This window comes from Cyanistes caeruleus, chromosome 10 (assembly GCF_971803275.1).
Source record: "Cyanistes caeruleus chromosome 10, bCyaCae1.hap1.1, whole genome shotgun sequence".
Classification (NCBI taxonomy): Eukaryota; Metazoa; Chordata; class Aves; order Passeriformes; family Paridae; genus Cyanistes; species Cyanistes caeruleus.
Genome location: NC_141710.1, coordinates 6,096,188 through 6,115,095, shown reverse-complemented (window position 1 = coordinate 6,115,095; position 18,908 = coordinate 6,096,188). Strand labels below are relative to the sequence as shown.

Sequence of the window (18,908 nt, the reverse complement as noted above, 5' to 3'; positions counted from 1 at the left end):
GTGCAAGTACTTGGTTTCTTCAGAGACTACAACTTCTTCTAAAAAAAACCCAACAAAACTAAAAAAACAGACTAAAAATCAAAGCAACATCCACATAGTAACCGCATTCTCATCATCACAACATGACCATTGTCAGTAAAAGTTGGGGTGACTACCCAGAAAATATTTATTGAGTGTTATCTTTCAGTTTTAAATACTGGTAAGTGAATCCCATTTAGAGTTCTACCCGTAAGACTCCTTTACCAGCATTTTTTTCCCTTGCTAATCCACCAGATTGCCTCTCGTGCTCTCAAATGCTGGAACACAATTCCATGATTTGTGCCTCAGTTCATTAACAAATCTAATCACACATGCAAATTCCTCTATAAAGTTACTGTGGTGCAAGTCCCTTCAAGACAAATCTCATTTTGGTAAAGCTGAAGCCCACACTGACTCAGCAGCAGCTTTGCTGCATACAATTGTCTAAAGTTCATGAAAAACACCAGAAAACCTTTTGAACCCAGGCAATTTTGCAGTGCAATAAAAATGTTTTCCAACTGTTAAGTGAGGCAGCTCATTTAGTGAACAAACTCACAAGAAATTTCAAGTCCTGTTCACTGTAACTTGAAAAAACAAAATTGCATTTAAGCCTGCTACTTAGAAGCAACATTTTTGCTAATGTCAACAGTCCTATATTGAATTTTCATAAATAACTATGGGAAAGAAGTCCTTGGCTAAAACAGCATCATGCGTGTAATTATGAAAATGGTACCGTTTTGTCCTGGCAGAAGCCTTACTTTCTTTGCTGAAACACAGAAACTTTGGGAAGACTCATCATGCCTAGAACCCAGCACTAATTGCTCATGGGAGGAAGGGAAGAGTGGAAGAAACAAGCAGTAACCAGAAAGAAGCAAAGCTCAGAAAGCTGGAGAAATTTACTGCAGAAATGCGTCCTTTACAGCTTAGTCAGAGCAGCCTAACAAGTACACCATATAACAATTCCAACACATTAAAGATCAAATTAGGATAAAACAAAAAAGGAAGTGAAAAGGATTCATTTTGCAACAAAGTTCTCGCTAGTACTTCTTAACAAATCTTAAAAATGAACTATTCCTGGGAAACCAGGAATACATGAAGCAGCTCTCAAACAGTCTTAATACTGTGTACATTTTAAGTTCTGTCCACTAAAAGGTAACAAATCAAACTACTTCCAAACAGTCATGAACACAAGTAGATTCAATAACAGAATTACTGAATTAGAAACCATATTCTGCTACATTTAGCCTCACAAGTTCATTGAAACTAGTGGGGCAATTAAGAAACAACTTACTGCTCACTGCATAAGGATGACATTCTTAGTAGCGCAGAAAGAAAACAAAGAGAAATTTGACAAAAGAAAGCAAAATAAGGGGTTTGACAAATTAGAAATGGTCCAAGTATCTTGATATTGAAACTAGAGAGCACACTAGTAGGTGTATGATCTCAAATCACCAAATTTTAAGCAGAAATAATTTAATTTGCAGAATTAAGTCTTGATGCATGTAAAAAAACTAGCCAATACAGGTATTCCAAGCCAAAGTGAAACATAAGTGGTAGAAACACATACATTAAAATAAAACAAAAAACAATAACTCCCCAATGAGTACACACATCTATATACATGCACCCTTTTTAATAAAACCCTGAGTATTTGAGCAAATACATTGGCAAACAAAGGGGAAGCAACAGGAAAATCTAGTGATAGTCTCAAAGCTTTAAATTTGCATCTTAGCTGGGAAGCAACCACAACAATTTACAAATATCTGAGAGATGTAAACTAAAAAGAAAGCAAGATTAAGGAATGAGAACAGAAATAAGAAAAAGTGTTAAGTCATAGCAAAATTCTGGTCAAGCATGTAATTATATATGAAGTACTTTCTGAAGACTTTATTGAAAATATCACCCATTAAGGACATGTAGAATTAAATTCAAAAGGGCTCTAAGAGAAACCTCACCTAAGCACCTGTAAAGACAGAGGTTACAAGATTATTTACTCAGTATTTCCAAGTTACTACCTTCCCATTATTCTAAATGCAACCCATCATATTTATATATAAAGCCCCCCAAATAAGAGTTCACAAAAATACACACATTGAAAGGGAATTGCTAAGATCAATTCTGGGTTTAACAATTTGATTTGACTTTGGAAATATGGCTTCAGGACATTTTCTTCATTCATTTGTAATCATTTGAGGTGATCCTGCATGAGACATCAACTACAACGATGCACTAAAACTAAAAAGACTCAGACATCTCCCAAATTCAATTACATATTTCCATTAACTGTTTATGCTCAGGATGTTAACAAATGAAGATGGCTTTTCAGAACATTGAACACAACCTACTACAACCTTGATATTTTAAACACATTCACAGATTTTTTTTCTACCCTCTCCCTACAAATTTTTATGCTTTTAATAAAGTTATTCCTAACAATCTTGAACCAAAGAATTTCATATTCCACCCCAAAACTGTCTTTCCCTTTTGCTTTCCCACCCACCAACCTGGCAAAGGCTTATAACAGAGATACCAGTTGCATGCTAAGATGTGCAGAATCATCACTAAACACAATATAAATTCTCAAGCACCATCTTGTTGGAAATGTTTCAGAGCTTTAAGCGAAAAGAAACTGGGCATGAGAACACATGGCTCTAGCCAAGCTCCACTTAATATCTCTTTGACCTGGATCACCTGGATCCACTGCAGAAGATCGCACCGGCAGCTCACCTCGACCTCTAGAGGAACTTCGACCTCGAGGAGCCCCTACCACCGTTCCTCCTCCACGTTGCGTCAACCGCAGGACAGCAGCACTGTTTACAGACATCGAGAAATTTCTCTGCCAAGAATAAGAGACATGGTTAGATTTGACTCGAAAAACCTTCACAAAAAGCCACAAATACACAAAAAACCCAACGAAACAAAAAGAAAAAACAGAAGCATTTACCATTATCTTAAATTTGACTTTGTTTTCATTACAAATTCTCTACAATTAACACTGGAAAAGGAAAAGGATTCCATGCACACATGAGCAGCCAAAGCAGTCTATAAAAGGATCTTGGACAATATTATCATTTCCAAGTTACTTAGCTGAGATTTCTATCCTCTGAGGTAAGCATTTGAACGCCTACTCCTTTATCAGGTGATGCCAGCACAGAAGCCATCAGAGTTGAAGCAGTGTTAAACACACATTCTGCCACAAAAAGAGACTGGCACCTACCTATACCTGACACCAATAATTCATACCAATTCTAAACTTACTTCTTAAGCAAAGAAGGAACATGTAAAGACCAAAAGAATTTGAATAAAATTATATATACCTACTTTACTTACCTTGTCCTTTGCAGAAATAAGGTTTTTTTTATTCCCTAAATATCACAAGAGTAACATATTTTTTAGGAAAAACTAAGTGTACTTAAGGCTTCTGAAATTTAAGTGATACTCATTTTCGTAAGAAAATAAACACCAGTAAAAATCAACTTTAGCTTAATATAAAACAATTGCTAAAGAAAAAGCTATTTCAATAAAGAAAGGATAAATATAACCAACTCTGATGCTGTTCTCTGAGCACAAATACTTGGAAAACTGGACCAAAGAGCTCTAAAGCATGTTCAGAAACATTAACAAGTAAACCTGAATTGACACATGCTTTCTGAGTGTAAGTTTTCAATAATAAGATTGCAAAGGACTCCAAACAGCTGTTATATCAGGCTTCTTGAAAGGAACTTAAAGCCAAGGTGCTTACATCAACTATTCTGAATTACTATTACTTTGAAAGTCTTCAGAGAACAATGAGACAAGTGATTATATACTATTTAGATTTTAAATCACCAAGATCAAAGCCAACAGGAGTTTTAATACATTGCAGAAGCATTTCAGAAACTGCTTGATATATGCTCCCTATAAAAGTAGATCTTCCTTCAAGAGAGAACTCATAACTAATTAGACTTGAGGGGAAAAAAAATGCAGTCATGCATGGCAAAAAAGCAAGGTCAGCCTCCAGTAAATCTGTTTTCTGAGCTAGCTCTTAAAGTTTAAAGCAACTATTTCAACTGCAAGTCAAAATGAACCACCTCTCCATCCGCCTCTGAGCTAACGCTGGTGACCTTTCCGGGTGTTGATATTTATGGTTTTTTGTGAAGCGCTAAAATACCTCACCAAAAAAACATATTTAAGCTGTTTATCAGAATCATTGTCTTACACAGGAGATTCCTCTTTTTTTTTTTGGCTTATTCTTCCTGTAAGAACAAAATAATAATCTGATTTTCTTTTCCAATTAATTTTTAATTTGACTTGTCTGCCTGAACTCTGAGCAACTTCTCCCTCCCCTCTGTAGAGTCAGCTGCAGTGAAGGCATAGCAGTAAGAACCCACATGATAAGATCACAGTAAGCAATAATAAAACAAAGTCAAAAAAGCAAAAATTGCCCTACTATTGATCAGTGTATTCCTTCAATGACCAATGCTGACAATGCACACCAAAGAACAAAGCCACTGCCAAACAGCTTTAGCAGTAAATGAAGTTGTCTTATGAAGCAGATGTCAGGAAAATAACCAAGGAGGACACAAAAGGATCTCCACTATATTCAGCAAGAGTTTGAACCTCCCTTACTACGCAAGCTGGTAAGATTAAGACAACCAAGTCCTCCCCTAATGCAAATACGAAAAAGGAGAGCAGTGGGAAAAGCAAAGGAACACTTGCTGCACCTTGCCAGTGCTCTGTGATGGAAAGCCCTGTTAAAGCCATCTGCAGAAACCCTCTTTGCTTCAACACAGACTACCCTGCAAACATATCTTGGGTAAATCTATGATTAGAAATACATTGTATTTCATTACATTAGGTGAATCAGTGGAACTCTAGGTTAGCTCAACTTTATCTTCAGAAAAGCAACACTTTACATAAAAAGAACCAGCAATTCCATCCAAAGCATGTCCATGTCCTGCTAGAGGGAACACTGTAGCCTTAAGTATCTAATTAAATACTACAAGGCTAAGCACATTTAAGTTTAAATTAATGTACCTGACATGATCCAACATCCATCCCTAGATAATACATCTTTAAATCAGGTTGAGACAAGCTCCTTCCATAGTACACATACAACTGCAGTGCCATCAGGTGCATAATACAGCAGGGTGTCAGGTGGTATTCTCACTCTGTCACTTTAAAGCAGGGTTTCTGTATATCGCCTTTATTTTATTTTTCCTATTAAATTGTAGTTCTGACTTGCAATCTCCCGCTACTTTGCTTTCAGACTAGTACACTCTGAGACCTACTAATCTCAAATTTCATTTGTTTTCTTAATGGAAGCATACTCTTCATTATGACTTTACACTAATATCAACCTAAAGTTTTTAAAAAATACATATACATACCTGTTCTTCTTCTGTAAAAGGTACAAGTGCCAGTGGTGGCAGGGGCTCCTCTTGTAAAATAGGCAAAAATTCCTTATCCAGAAGGTCTGAAGGTATCTATACGAAAGAAAAAGAGCATTCTACTACATCCAAGTATTTCCACTTAAGGGATTATTCTACACACACAGATTCAAAAGAGTTTTTATTCTGCCAACTCTGTCTCCATCTACCCAGAACTTCCAGTAATGCTTCTTGGGGGTGGGTATAACTGCTGCAAATTTACAACCCTCAGAAAAAAAAATAATATAAACAATGCATCCAAAGCATCACCCACCCCCAAGGCCACATATCAGAACTCAAACTTACACACCACTGCAACTGAAATTCAAATCAAGTGGCATTTCACCTGGTAAATTAAACACTATTTCTTTTAACTTCAACACATTTTTATAGCCAGATTTTTAATTAACAAAACTACCACCTACAGCACAGAGGCATTTGATTTAAAGTAAGCAGCTCCAATTTAAAATCAACTAGGAGAGTAAAAAAAAACAAAAACAACAAAACCAAACCAACTAAAAAAAAACACATGGAAAAAGAAAAGTATTGAGACTCTATGTATAGATTAACTAGAGAACACTAATGTTTTAAATCCAAATAAATTTTAACACTAATTTTGAATCAGAACCTCCATCAATAGATGTGACCATGAGAATATGGACAAGAACATCCAATTACGTACAGCCAAGTGAGCTCCAATTATGCCAATGGACAACTGCTTGAAAAATATTTAGTTCTTAACACTAAATACATTTTTTTTCATTTAGATATATGCTAGCAGAAGTCTGCCTGGTTTCAGTCAGTCTCTCTTAGAGATGCAACAGCTTAAGAATATTGCTGACACCTACTAGCTGACTAGAATGACTGTCAAGAGTCCTCTCAGTCTTCATAACTAGAATCACTCAACACCCTGCAAAAATGTGGATATCAAAAGAAAGATATACTCTAATTATAACGGTTTTCTGGTGAACACATAGGAAAAAAAATATACTTTTGGACCATTCAAAACAATCAGAGAATGTCCTGTAACACAGGATATGTGGGGGTTGTCCTGAATCAGCCCCAAGAGCAGAGGTCTCAGCATCATCTGACATAACAAACACAAACTGCAAAAAACAATGACTTCTGACTGGCTGACCTATTCAAACATAGCACCAAGACTTAAATCGCAGTTTCCTGTAGAACAGGACAATCCTGCATGTTCAAGCATGGCTTTGAGCTATACCACACTTAACAGACTTAGAAACATCTTTGACATTCAATGCCCTTAAATCCATGTTTAAGCAACACAGGGCTCCCAGCATTGTAGAATGTCAGCACAGCCAAGACAGGACAGGAACATGAAGCTGTGTGTACGTCTCCATTTCAAACTCAAGGCACAATCTTGATGTCATTTCTTGCAGTCCCTCCCTCCCTGAGGTTAAACTCTCAGGGGAATTCAGACTTCCAACTCTGCTGCAACAGTAAACCAACCACTGTCACCATCTAAAGAAAAACCCAATGTTTACAACTGCAAAATATACTAATAATTTGCCTGAAAGATCTCTGAAATTTTATATAATCTTTTACACCACTGAGAACCTTTGTTTGAAGGAAGTTCTTGATTTTCTATACTGCTCTTATGCATTACATGTCATTGTTTCTGTCCTGATTCCCACAGAAATGAGCTACCCGAGGACTGCTCCCATTGGGCTAGTTACCTGCTAAAGTGAACTGACTTAAAATGGGATAAATAGAGACCTCTTGTTTTTTTCAGATAATCTGCTCATATGATTTATTGCTTGACTTTGTAGCTGAATCAAATAACATTATGCACTACATTAAATAAAATCCTACTGAAGCAAGCAAATCTGCACAGCTGCAAGGAGAGTTTAACCCTCACTCATCTGTGGAAGTAGGACTGAATATGGCAATCAGGTTTTTTTGTTCTCTGGGGTACAGAAATTACCCCTAAAATGGAAAAAAAAAACCCAAAAACAAGTAACACACAAACAAACAAAAATATAAACAAAAAACCCAAAACCATTGGATCTAGTAAAAGTTCAATCAAAGAAGTGCACACATGAAAACCCCCCACAATCAGCCCTCTTCAATCTGGGATTGCAAGGGATATGCAATTTCTTTGTCCATAATCACAAAATACAAACAACTATTCTTAATCACAAGACTGTCATTAGGAATATACACATCAGGCCACCTTCCTCTTCCTGCTCACCTTATTATCCTTTAGAAAAAGTGCCAACATTTCTTCTCTCCCATAGCGATAGTCTGCTAGTTTGTACTTCGGCAAAGCCGGAGACAGAGGAGGGGATGTCACACTCCCGCCACTAGACAAAGCTCGCAGCCTAAAAGAAAGCAGAAAAGCAATGAAAACTGAATTGAGACTCTCTTCACCTGTGCTACCATTCTTCTGCACATTTATAGATTTCACACAAAAAAATAAATACAATACTGAAAGTAAAGACATCAATACTCTAAATCTCAGTGCTTCAATAGGAAGAGTGGAAGAACCTCCATTGTTTCACCCCCAGCCAGGAGAGCAAGAAAAAAAATTCCCATGAGCACATCAAGGAATTCAACTTTCCCCAGGAAAAGTCTTATGTTGGCTATACAGCAATTCAGCTATACCCACCTAAAGCCTGACCTAAGCTGTTTACACAGGCTGCACACACATCAGTACATCTTAATGACAACAGCTTCCTTTTGCCAAGAAAAATTCCTACCATGCTAGGAGAGTGCAGCAAATATTAAGTTAAGGGAAGACTTTATTCAGATGTTTCATGAAGTTTAACAGTACAGCATACTAAATTTTATAACAAAGTTTCTTCTTCTGTCTCTGGAATCCTCCCTTACCACAAATTCCTTTTCCACAAGTTAAAATTAATGGCTTTTGTTTCAGAGTGCATATACCATCTAAATTAGGCTATCAATAAATAAAAATTAAAATTAAAAAAAATGTATGTACAAAATACAGTGACACTACTCCAGAGAAACTGGAAACAGCTACCTAATAAATCTAATTTATGGTAACAGATAAACATGCTATTAATTTGTTCCCATCCCACACAAGTAAGTTACTCGAGTTCTTGCAGGGAGCATCTTACTGTTGTACATTATTCCCACCCTGCAAGTGAATTAGTCTCACTCTACACAGCCACTTCCTCAGCTACCCAAATATTTTGTATTTTTAAGTTTGAGGAATGTTTTACAAAAAGATATGTGTGTCAAGAAATAAAACCCTACCAATTTTCTCACATTCTCTTCGATGGGCAACATAGACAAATAAAATAGTAAAAGCTTTTCTCAGCAATCAAAAAATCCTTCAAAAGGAAGTAGGTCTAAACTAAAACAGTGGTTCAGAGGCTACCTTTCACCTAATTATCGAAGCATGCTTTGATTTGTTTTATTGCTCTTTAAACAGGAAAGAAAAAAATAATTTTCAAGTCAAAGTTGATCTTATTTTTTTAGTTTGGTGCCACCCCGTGGTAGTTCCTCTATGTACCACTTCCAAACAAATTGTGCCTGGGAAAGAATTATTTAAAGGATTTGATGGTTCAGTGCAATGTTCAACACCAATCAGATCAAACGTGATCCAGAGTTTCACTGTTAAGTGATACAGCAGTTTATGTGACAGACATGACTATACCACAGCCCCAAAGAAAAAATATCTTATGTTCCATTATTCCTGTAAAAATATACTAATTCACTGAATATATGCTTCCATATATAATCTAATCTGGTTTTTAATCTAACTGGAGATTCAATACAACAGTCCCCTCACTATGACACAGCAATTAAGTTACTGTTGAAGTAAGTGCTTTTTTTTTAAGAATTGCCTTCCCCCTTCTCTTTTTTTAATCTAACTTTGGCTTCCATCCATCAAGAATCTAATAATGTCTGTCTCTTACACCAAAGAGCACTCCTGCACAAGATATTTGCCTGGTGGGTATATTTATAGAAATTGATAAATTCATTCTTTAACCTTCTTTCATTCTAACAAAACAGACTGAGCTCTCATTGTTTCACAGGCTGCAAATCATGTCTTACTTCTTCACTAAATCTTCTCCAATTTCTGTACATTGTATATAGAAATGTGTCAGCAAAAGTGAATGTGTTATTCAAGTAACAGTTCTAATCACATGCTATGCAGCAACTGTATTTCCTATAACCACTCACATTGCCATTCACACACTTGGAGATCAATCACTCTTCAGAAACCACACCACTCAGAAGTTTTGTTTGTGACTGAAGTCACCAATACTTTAACAAGAAATTGGAACAAATACTGAATAATCACACCTGTGCAATTGCTCTTTAGCAAAAGCCAGGACAATGCATGTCAGACAAGCTGTAAAACTAAAAGCTGATGAAATTATATGCCCACATGGATTCCCGTGAACACAATAGCTCTTTTCCTGACACTTTTCAATACAAACGTGCAGGACACTGACACAAAACTCACACTTTTACCATATTCCATACGTGGACTGGTTTTATTAAAACTGGGAAAAGAAAAAGCTTGCTTAGCTATAGATTTAAGCACAGTGAGGAGAGTTTAAGAACTTCCTTATTAACATGCATCACATAGAAAGACTGAATAAGCACATCTTCAATTATTCTGTGCATACCTCTGAGATCATAAACATTACTCCTCCCTCAAATGCTTGGCAGCAAGGTAAATATTATGCATTAACATAACAAAAAATCCAACTCAATTCATACACAATGCCAATTCACAAAATGAAGACTAATTTTATAACACTGCTTTACATCACAGGCCATGGACTGAAGTGAAGCAGGACAAAACAACAAAGATACATCCCATTCAGTCCCATAATCAATTCTGCTCCAAATGAAAGGGAAAAAAAAAATAAAAATCCTTTTAGACAAGTTCTGGAGTCTGACAAAACAGACAAAACTTACCATTCAGGCCCAAAGTTAAGTGTCTGAGTTTCTGCTGCCATTTTTTTCCTGTTCTATTCCTCTTTTTTAAAAAGTGTGAACCTGAAAAATAAATATTTATTATCAAAACAGCTGGATTCATACAGCCCTTCACAGATTAACTCAAAACACAAAAGCACACCTGGTCATGCAAAGAAGTGAAAAAATTGACTATATTGAAATTTTTTTTTTTTAAGGAATCCATTTCAGCTTTCCAACACAGATTGATTTAATAGTATAGGAACAACTGCATCAAGATTTCTTCCCTAAATCCCTCTTTTAACAGCTCAAAAAGGACACTGGATTAGGGTGTCTGAGGAAACAATTTGTACAAACACAGAGAACTTGATGCATAATCCTCTTCTCTAAGAACAGTAATGCTTAATTAACAGAATTGCTGCTTCCTGACAATTACAAGAGGATAAAAACCCCACCAGAATTACAGCAAGACAGATTTGCCAGCTGAGTGGCAGAGTATTCAAGAATTTTCCACTGCTCATTCTTGAAAAATAAGCCTTCTAAAGATTGAGTACATCCAATGCTACAACATCCTCCAAAATTCTGCAGGCAAATGGCAGTATTTCTTTCATTTTTGGTTTTATTAAGAAAAAAAAAAAAGCCTAACTTCAGACTTCAGCTAATTTCATTGCACTTAGCCAAGGTAGGTCCTCCAGACTAGCAAAGCTCAGGTCAAGTTCTTGCATATCCAGAGTGTATGAATAAGAGCAGATGAAGCCATACAGGAAATAAAGAACAAGACTAAGGCTATGAACTTTTTCCTAACAAAAGCAAGTCCAGCCCAAACAGATCTGGAGAAGTGTCTTTTCAAGCAATAAATACAGCTCCTCTTTCCTTCCAGCAGCAGCCAAATCCAAATCTGCAGAGAAAGATAGTAAAGTTCAAGAAACAGAAGAATTTGAAGCATCATCTGCAGACATTGGTTGATTAGACTTCAAGAACCCATAATATCTGGGAGGAAACTGCTGTATCAGAACCACATCCCTTAGCAGATCCAGGGACAAAATAAGGAACTCCGTGAGTTTGTCTATACTTTGCCTGAAAAGGTGATGAAAAAGAAAAAAAAATCCAGGGAGATAGAGGTGGAAAGGGCATTAGTTACTGAAAAAAACAAGACAAAACAGGAAACTTTTTTCCTATATATTTCCTATATATTCCATAGAAGCAATGATATTAAAGAAAATAAATCAAGGTCCTCAAAGCTAGAAAATGACAAAACATGCTAAAACCAAATATGCTAAAATTGCTTGAGTAGTACTCAAATACTTTGGGCATAAGATTACAAATGCTCATAAAACTCCCTGCAGCCTAAACCCACCAACTAATGTTTGGCTTACATATTTTAACAACGTGCAGTATCTTCTTTGTCCTGTACACAAAGTAATTAATATACTAATCTTAATGTTTTTATTTTCACAGTAAATCTAGACAATTAAATGGAATTATCCCTACTAGCTGCACCAAAAGCTAATACAAAAATACAGATATTCTCACAGGCCTAGTCTGAGATGATTTTGGTATGATCTGAGTTGCCATTTTGAAACAGCTGACAGCTCATTAGAACATTCAAGGTATATCCACTCACTATCCTGCAAATCAAAATAAAAGGTGAGGTACCCAACGACAACAGGCAGCAGCTACAAGACAAAATATTGTGGGGCAATTCAAGTAAACTATCATGCACACTTGGGCAGAGACAAGCGTCTAACACAATTCCCAGTAGCCTTAATTGGATGGCTGTCCCTCCACTTCCTGCAATGCCTGTAATCCCTCTTCTGGGGGTGGCATGGGGTGGAGAGTTTTCAGATCAATACATGTGCATCGTCAGGGAACCTGGGATCTTTAACTCTGAACATCAAAGCCAGTCTAGTATCGGTAATACCAAAAAAGGCTGGCACTCAGGGTTTAACAATGAAAACAAAGCTGAAAAGCATCAGATATAAGGACAAAGTACTAAAACCCAGTTAGGATCAAGCTGTTCACTGGTTCTGGACACACTCAGCCCCACTCTTCAGCCTCTTGCCTTCCAAAAAAATTGAGGATGCTGTGTCATTTTTCTCTACTAGACTCCTTAGCAGTTTGGTACCTACAAGAATGCTAGTCTCCTCCCAGTGAGCTGTTAAATGGCTTTCCATATCCCTCATTTTGGCCACAGTACTTAGTTTTGTGAACCCTTCCTCTTCTGTATTGCGTTCAGGTACGTTACTCCATCCCTAGAAGTTCTGACTGTAAGAATTTTGAACTGAAAACAAGACAACTATAAGTGAATGAAACTGCACTGAATATAACCTCCCAAAACAGATGTGGAGATGATCTGAATAGGTGTGACAGGTGAACTGAATAGACCCAGAAATAAAACACACATGAAAAAAATTACAGGCAAGGCTGAGAAAAAAATGCTGGACAAGAGGCACCCTGGAAATGGGCAATGATTTGGGAGGAGGAGGGCAGAGAACAGGGAAAAGCCTCAGGAAAGCTAAGACAGCATGTGCACCAGAGGAAAACACTTAAAGCCGCGTCAGAGCAGATGAAACAGAGGGAGTGGAAGCCCTGTTCTGCTTCCACTGGTTCTCAAACTGAAAGCCAAAAAGGGGAAAGAATGGAAGCCAACCTGAGAGGAACCTCTGACGGTGACTGCACACCACACCTGGCTTGTGTGCAGGAGAAGCTGTACTAACTGGAAAGGCAAGTTGGAGTGGACAAGGCAGCACTCGCATCACAGGAGGCAAAAGTTAGGGTGGAGCAAGAAAAAGGATGAGGTATTCAGAGACAGGAATGAATGATCAGGTCACAAATTTAACCATTTTGGCTAAGCAAAAGGTGTGAACTTATCACATCTTTATTATCTAGATCACTTTATTGGGTCTTAAAATTCAATATTAATAGCAGAAATGTTGATTTTGGTCTTTATTAAAATGCTACTTCCTTATTAAACCAAGACAGCAAATTACAAAAACAATATATACCTAATATTTCCTCCTTGATATAATTTGATGAGGGAAAAGCCCCTTTCTGAACAGTTAGTTCTGTGAGTTGAGGTTTTCTACAAATCAAAGGCTATTGATCAAGAAATCTCCACAGCCACAGATTTTATATGGGCAGAGAGCACATGGGCAGCCTCAAGCTGAAGCAAGAAACTGCGGTAATATTTTGATAATGGCTAGTTAGCACCACTGCTTGGCCAATGTGGCTACCTGGTGCTTCCCACCAATCCTCCAAACAGGAACATTTTTCCAAATAAGGTCAATATCTGATCAAAGTGCCAGTGAACTCTACATTTGGGGTTTTCCTGCATATTTTGGGGGAACTGGCTCATAAAACTGAAATTGGGACCCTGTTTTCCTGGGCTAACAGCCACAACCAGCCACCAGCATGCAGGAGTGAAAAGAGAAGAAATCACATCAACCCACCAACAACCTGCAGGCTAGCAAGGGGGAAAAACCTCTATTTTGTCTGCTCTTTAGTACTTTCAAAGTCAGAAGTCCACCCTCTGAACAGACACAAACTGCAATCTAATAACATGAAGGCTTTAAGTGGCTTTCACTCACAATTAACAGCTAATATTATACATGCAGAAGCTGCCATCAGCAACACTCATTTCACTGGTTCACTTCAGGAACAATGGTTATTTTACCAAGCTTACAGTTTCTTAAATTATTTTTCAAGCTTGCTGTTTATATTTAGTACCTTACAAATATATTAAAGCTCTCAAACATCTGCTACAGACATGAGCCAGAACTCGATTCTACTAGCTAGATTTATGTGTTAAAATGCATTAGATATTTCAGTTGGAGGTCTGCAATTACTGTGGCACATTTTGCCCATAAGCTCTGGTATCTTATTTAAAACATACAGCTAGCTAATAAGTATCTGGACAAAAAGCTGTTTTCAGAGATTTGAAAGATCAAAACCACCATGTTTTCCAGACTTTGCTCAACCTCACGTAAGTGCCATTTAATCTGTTACTGATAGGCACCTGCATTAAGATTTTCAGGCAATGTTAAATTTCTACATTTCCATTACAGAATTCTATCTGCTAGCAATTCATGGCTATCTGTCTCACCAAGATGTTCTGCTGTTCTGAGTAGAGACTACCAAGAGAGAGGTTCTTAGCATTCCTAGTTAAGCTTAAGCTATGGCTGCATTCAGGTCTGACCATCTAATTTTTTATGGAGACAAACAAAAAATAAAAATAAAATTATATATTGGGACTGTCAATGCAATTTACAGCTTTGGGGCCACTGCATGTTTAGGGGTTTTTTTATTAACTTCGGAAACCTAAACCTTTGAAAGAAAAAAATATACCACTGATCCCTTCTATACATAGCTCTTATTTTTAAATGGTCTATTCTCTGATCAGAGACATTTAAGAAGAAAAGTATCCTTTCTTTTCAAGGTAGTTCTGCTGCTACTGTAGGTCTGAAAGAATCTTTCAAACCTAGAAACTGGATGAAAATGTGAGAATCAAAGAACACAACAGAAATCCAACATGAACAGACTTAAGTGCAAGGAAATGGGTTCTCCTTAAATAAATACGGAGAAGGAATTAACAGCAGTGTTCCACCATTTAAGAGCAACATTACATCAAGATGAGAAAATTTCACCTTCCACAAGCAATAAAACATTCCAAAGACAGCTACTAGACCTAGCTGATGTCAGTGCCAATAACTGTGTTTTAAAAAAAAAATTAACAGGTTGACTGAATAATTAATGCTGATTTTCTCTAATTCTTGAAATATTAAAGATGATTGACAACTGTATGCAAGCTACCTTTGAAGTACAATGGTAAACAGGATGACTCAGGTGGCTACACAACCTGTTTGATATTAATCACTGGCTAAAGCAGACAACACTGATTAAAGGACACTGACATAATTAAGGCCAGGCAACATAGATTTATGGAAGACATGCAATCAAAATATACTTTTCTAAGAGTAGAAATGTCATTACTTGAGCAAGTAGATAGATTTTAACTTCTGCAGGACATTTCAATTTAGTAGAATGTTAAAAAGAACAAAATCATTCAGAACCACACAAGAAGTCTCAAATCATCACAACCTAATTTTTTTTTTCTTCTGAAGAATCCACAACAACCCATCTCAGACAGAACAAAATTCTCAAAAGCAAGTAAAAGGTAAGAAGCCATCTTCTACAGAGTTTGTAACACTGGCCACAAAACTTCTAAAACCAAAGGATGACAAACATGGATATGGTAAATAATGGAAATGATACATCATCAATAGTACCATCATGAATTATTCAATGACTCCATCCAGTACAGCAGGTTGCACTGAATAAGGCAAAGTCAAGAGACTCACAAGCAGAAAACACAGGTGATATATAAGAAATGCAAGGCTATTCTGGAAAAAGAGTCCTGACACCATGATGGGATTTGTGACATTAATCAACTGATAAAGGAATATATGATACCAGATCAACTAGAAGAGCTAACAAAAAAAAATTAACACAGGAAAAAGAAAATGCAGAATAAATATACACCAAATTCTACCACTGAAGGGATACAGTATCCTTTCTGTTGCAAGAGGCAAAAGAGTTGATAAATCAGGTGTTCAAAAATTGATAGAACTTGACAGACATGCCTTACAGTGAGAAGAAAAAACAACATACTCAAGCTCTATTTAATGAGCTTTGAGAAAAAAATTAAGTATCTTAGTCTGTAAATGATCACTCATGTAAAAACATCAGAAGACCCAAGTTTACTCAGTGAAGGGACTGAAACAAGGCATTCAGAGATAATCAACAAACCTAGTTGGTTTTAGATCAATGTGAAATTATTTTTGAATAAATATATTCTAATTTAAATAGAAAATTCATCAGAAAAAAAAATCCATTAGTCACATTATACAAGATGCCAGATAAGTCACAAGAGTCCCTTCTGGCTTATCAAACCTGATTCCTGATAAAGGCAGTGAATTTTCCAAGGCCTATCTACCCACACATCAAAAAGTTTTTCCTAAGAGAACGATGTCCAAACCATGCACTTCTCCAGAAACTACACTTCTTCTATTACACTTACATTTCTTAATCTCTAGAAGTCTTATAACCTCCCTGTCTCAAACCCCTGCAAAAGTATTTCAATCTCTTGGTAGTTTCTCATCAAAAATTGTCCATGACTACCTCAAATGGCACTTTCAAACTGGCACTCCTCTGCTCACTGCATCTCATCACAAGGAGCTTCACATCACATGGAGCACCTCAGCTTGGAAGGTGTTACACCCTAGTCAAGAACAACAAATACAAGTAGCCCTTCAAGGATAGAAATGACATAAGAGACTAACAAAACCTACACACCAAATAATCAAGTCCAAGAAAATGTAGAACATTAAGTAACACAACTCCAGATGTTCTCCTCCTTTCCTACCTACTATAGTGAACTTAGTGGTTAGAGGTAGGCTGGAGAGCTATCCACTTCTTGCTTCACCTGCATACAGCCAAATGTGAATGCTTTTCCCACTTTACCAGCCAGAACACAGTGTGACCTCCACCTTTATTAGCCGACTCCCAGCCAAAGGCAGACACCAGCGATTAAGCTCCAAGCAGAGTCAGGGAACCACACCCTTGGCCTTGCCACTAGCTGGAACACAAATGTTTCTCATTCCAAATCCTATCCAAAAATCCTGTCAGCATTCACTTTCTAGCTAAAAAATAAATTAAAAAAAAATATCACTTCCACATCTGTCTACCTTGTACATGGAAAACTTGCTGGTAGATAGCTATTTTGTCTGTGCCCTTCCAGAAGGCATTACCAATCAAGATGCCAAGCCTGTCCACCTGCTCCCCAGCAAGGCCAGCAGCCAGACTGTGAGCCCACTGCACCACCTCTCTCCCACTCATCAAATACGTTTTATACCTCATACATATTTCCAAACTGGAAGAACACAGCTTCAGACCACATCCACTGAATTAACAGATCTGGGTTGCTGAGAGGGTTCAGGGGTTCATTTTCAAAATGTCATTTAAACAACCAGCTTCTCTGGGCTTTGGAAATTCTCTCCCTCCCCTCCCACCCTGTTCCTTGAGGTATCCTGCTCATGCAGTTCTGAGACATCCTATACTTCAGGAAACAAACATTCAACAGTGAGCATTTAGTAAAAATATTCTAACAGAGAGAATCAGAATGTGTATCAGACTGCAGACTACACATGAACTACAATACTTTTTAATAGCTTATCCATTTTTGCAAAATTTGCTAAAAAAAAGAAATCACTTGTTTTGATCTTGTAAACTGACTTGTGATATTAGCCTGATCCTGGCCTCAGTACTCTTAAAACTTAGTATTACAAAGAAAATTACATATGCAGATGATTCAGCATTACCTAAGCCTACCATAAAAGTTTAACTGGTTTCAATGGTGGTGGAATGGGGCCTCTGATTTATTAAGTCAAGTTATGAAATAACTTTTTTACATAAAAACCTTGCCATATGCTATTCCATGATCAGCCTCGCTCACATTCTGTCACACACTGTCTAACACTGACATCAGCCCTGCTTTGTGCAGCAGGCTGGAGCAGACAACCACCAAAGGCTCTTCCCAACTAAATCATCCTCAGATTCCAACACACGTGGCTCAAAAAAATCAGTTCATAAATCCATTACTTGCCAGTCAAACTAACTGCTTGCCACATGACATCCTAAGGCTGAAGGCATGTAAATTCAGCTACTCAGCTATCATCACAAAACTTCACCCAAAGTCATCACTGGAGTATCTACAGAGCATCTCTTCCTTGTTTCTTCCAGGTCTGAACGAACATACCACCACACATGGATCCTATCTGTTTTCACCCAAACTGATCTACCCATGGACATCTATAGCCTCTGAGTCTCCCAGTCACACAAGCCAGTATCTTTATCATAAAATACTACTAACAGATTGCAATCTACATGTATTGTCAAGAAGAGAAGGAACATTAAAAAACCTTTTTCATTGTAACCAGAACCTGAAACAAGTATTTCTCTACTGAATAAAAAGGACAAAATTTCAAGCAACAAAACACTTCCAACTGCAGTGCATCATGCTTACTTTCACGGGAATAGTAACTATTTAACACTACAAAAATATCTTTCTAACCAGTGTTTGTAACTGTATATGTAAGGTTTATAATGACAACTTACATATACAAGCAGGCCGACTAAAGCCATCGAGTTATTGTTCTTTATTTCCCTAGATTTTTTTAAACATGTGGTCAAAGAGAGAGAATTATGATAATGCACTGTTTTAATAACTGAGACAATCAAAAATTAGTAAGTGATCCAAAAAGCAGTCAACAACACAGTGCTTTAAAACAAGTCTCTAAATATCCACCAAAATTTTTCACTGATCTACACACTCTACAACCTCTACACAGCGCATGGGACTCCTTCTGCTTTTCTCTATAATCCTGAGGTCTAAATATCCAGCTTCTATGTCTTACAAGCTTTAAGGATTACAGGAGAGGCTCACTCCTGAAAAGACACACTTTGATTTCAAGCTTGGGTAAAACCTCAGACACATCAAAACAATTT

The 18,908-nt window shown here is 37.1% G+C and overlaps 1 protein-coding gene across 33 annotated transcripts in view; it reads right to left on the bottom strand.

The window, feature by feature from the left end:
* Positions 1–18,908, bottom strand: part of GIGYF2 (GRB10 interacting GYF protein 2) — a 73,018-nt gene that overhangs the window by 50,328 nt on the left and 3,782 nt on the right. For 31 of the 33 annotated variants that reach the window (XM_086844447.1, XM_086844449.1, XM_086844459.1 and 28 more), the window contains 4 exons: positions 10,350–10,430; positions 7,642–7,771; positions 5,388–5,483; positions 2,746–2,854 (listed from right to left, as the gene is read on the bottom strand). In XM_086844447.1, the coding sequence (XP_086700573.1) occupies positions 2,746–2,854; positions 5,388–5,483; positions 7,642–7,771; positions 10,350–10,390 (376 nt within the window). In that variant the 5' untranslated portion in view covers positions 10,391–10,430. Of the gene's footprint in view, positions 1–2,709; positions 2,855–5,387; positions 5,484–7,641; positions 7,772–10,349; positions 10,431–18,908 lie in introns of all 33 variants that reach the window. The other 2 variants (XM_086844445.1, XM_086844446.1) reach the window with 1 other exon arrangement.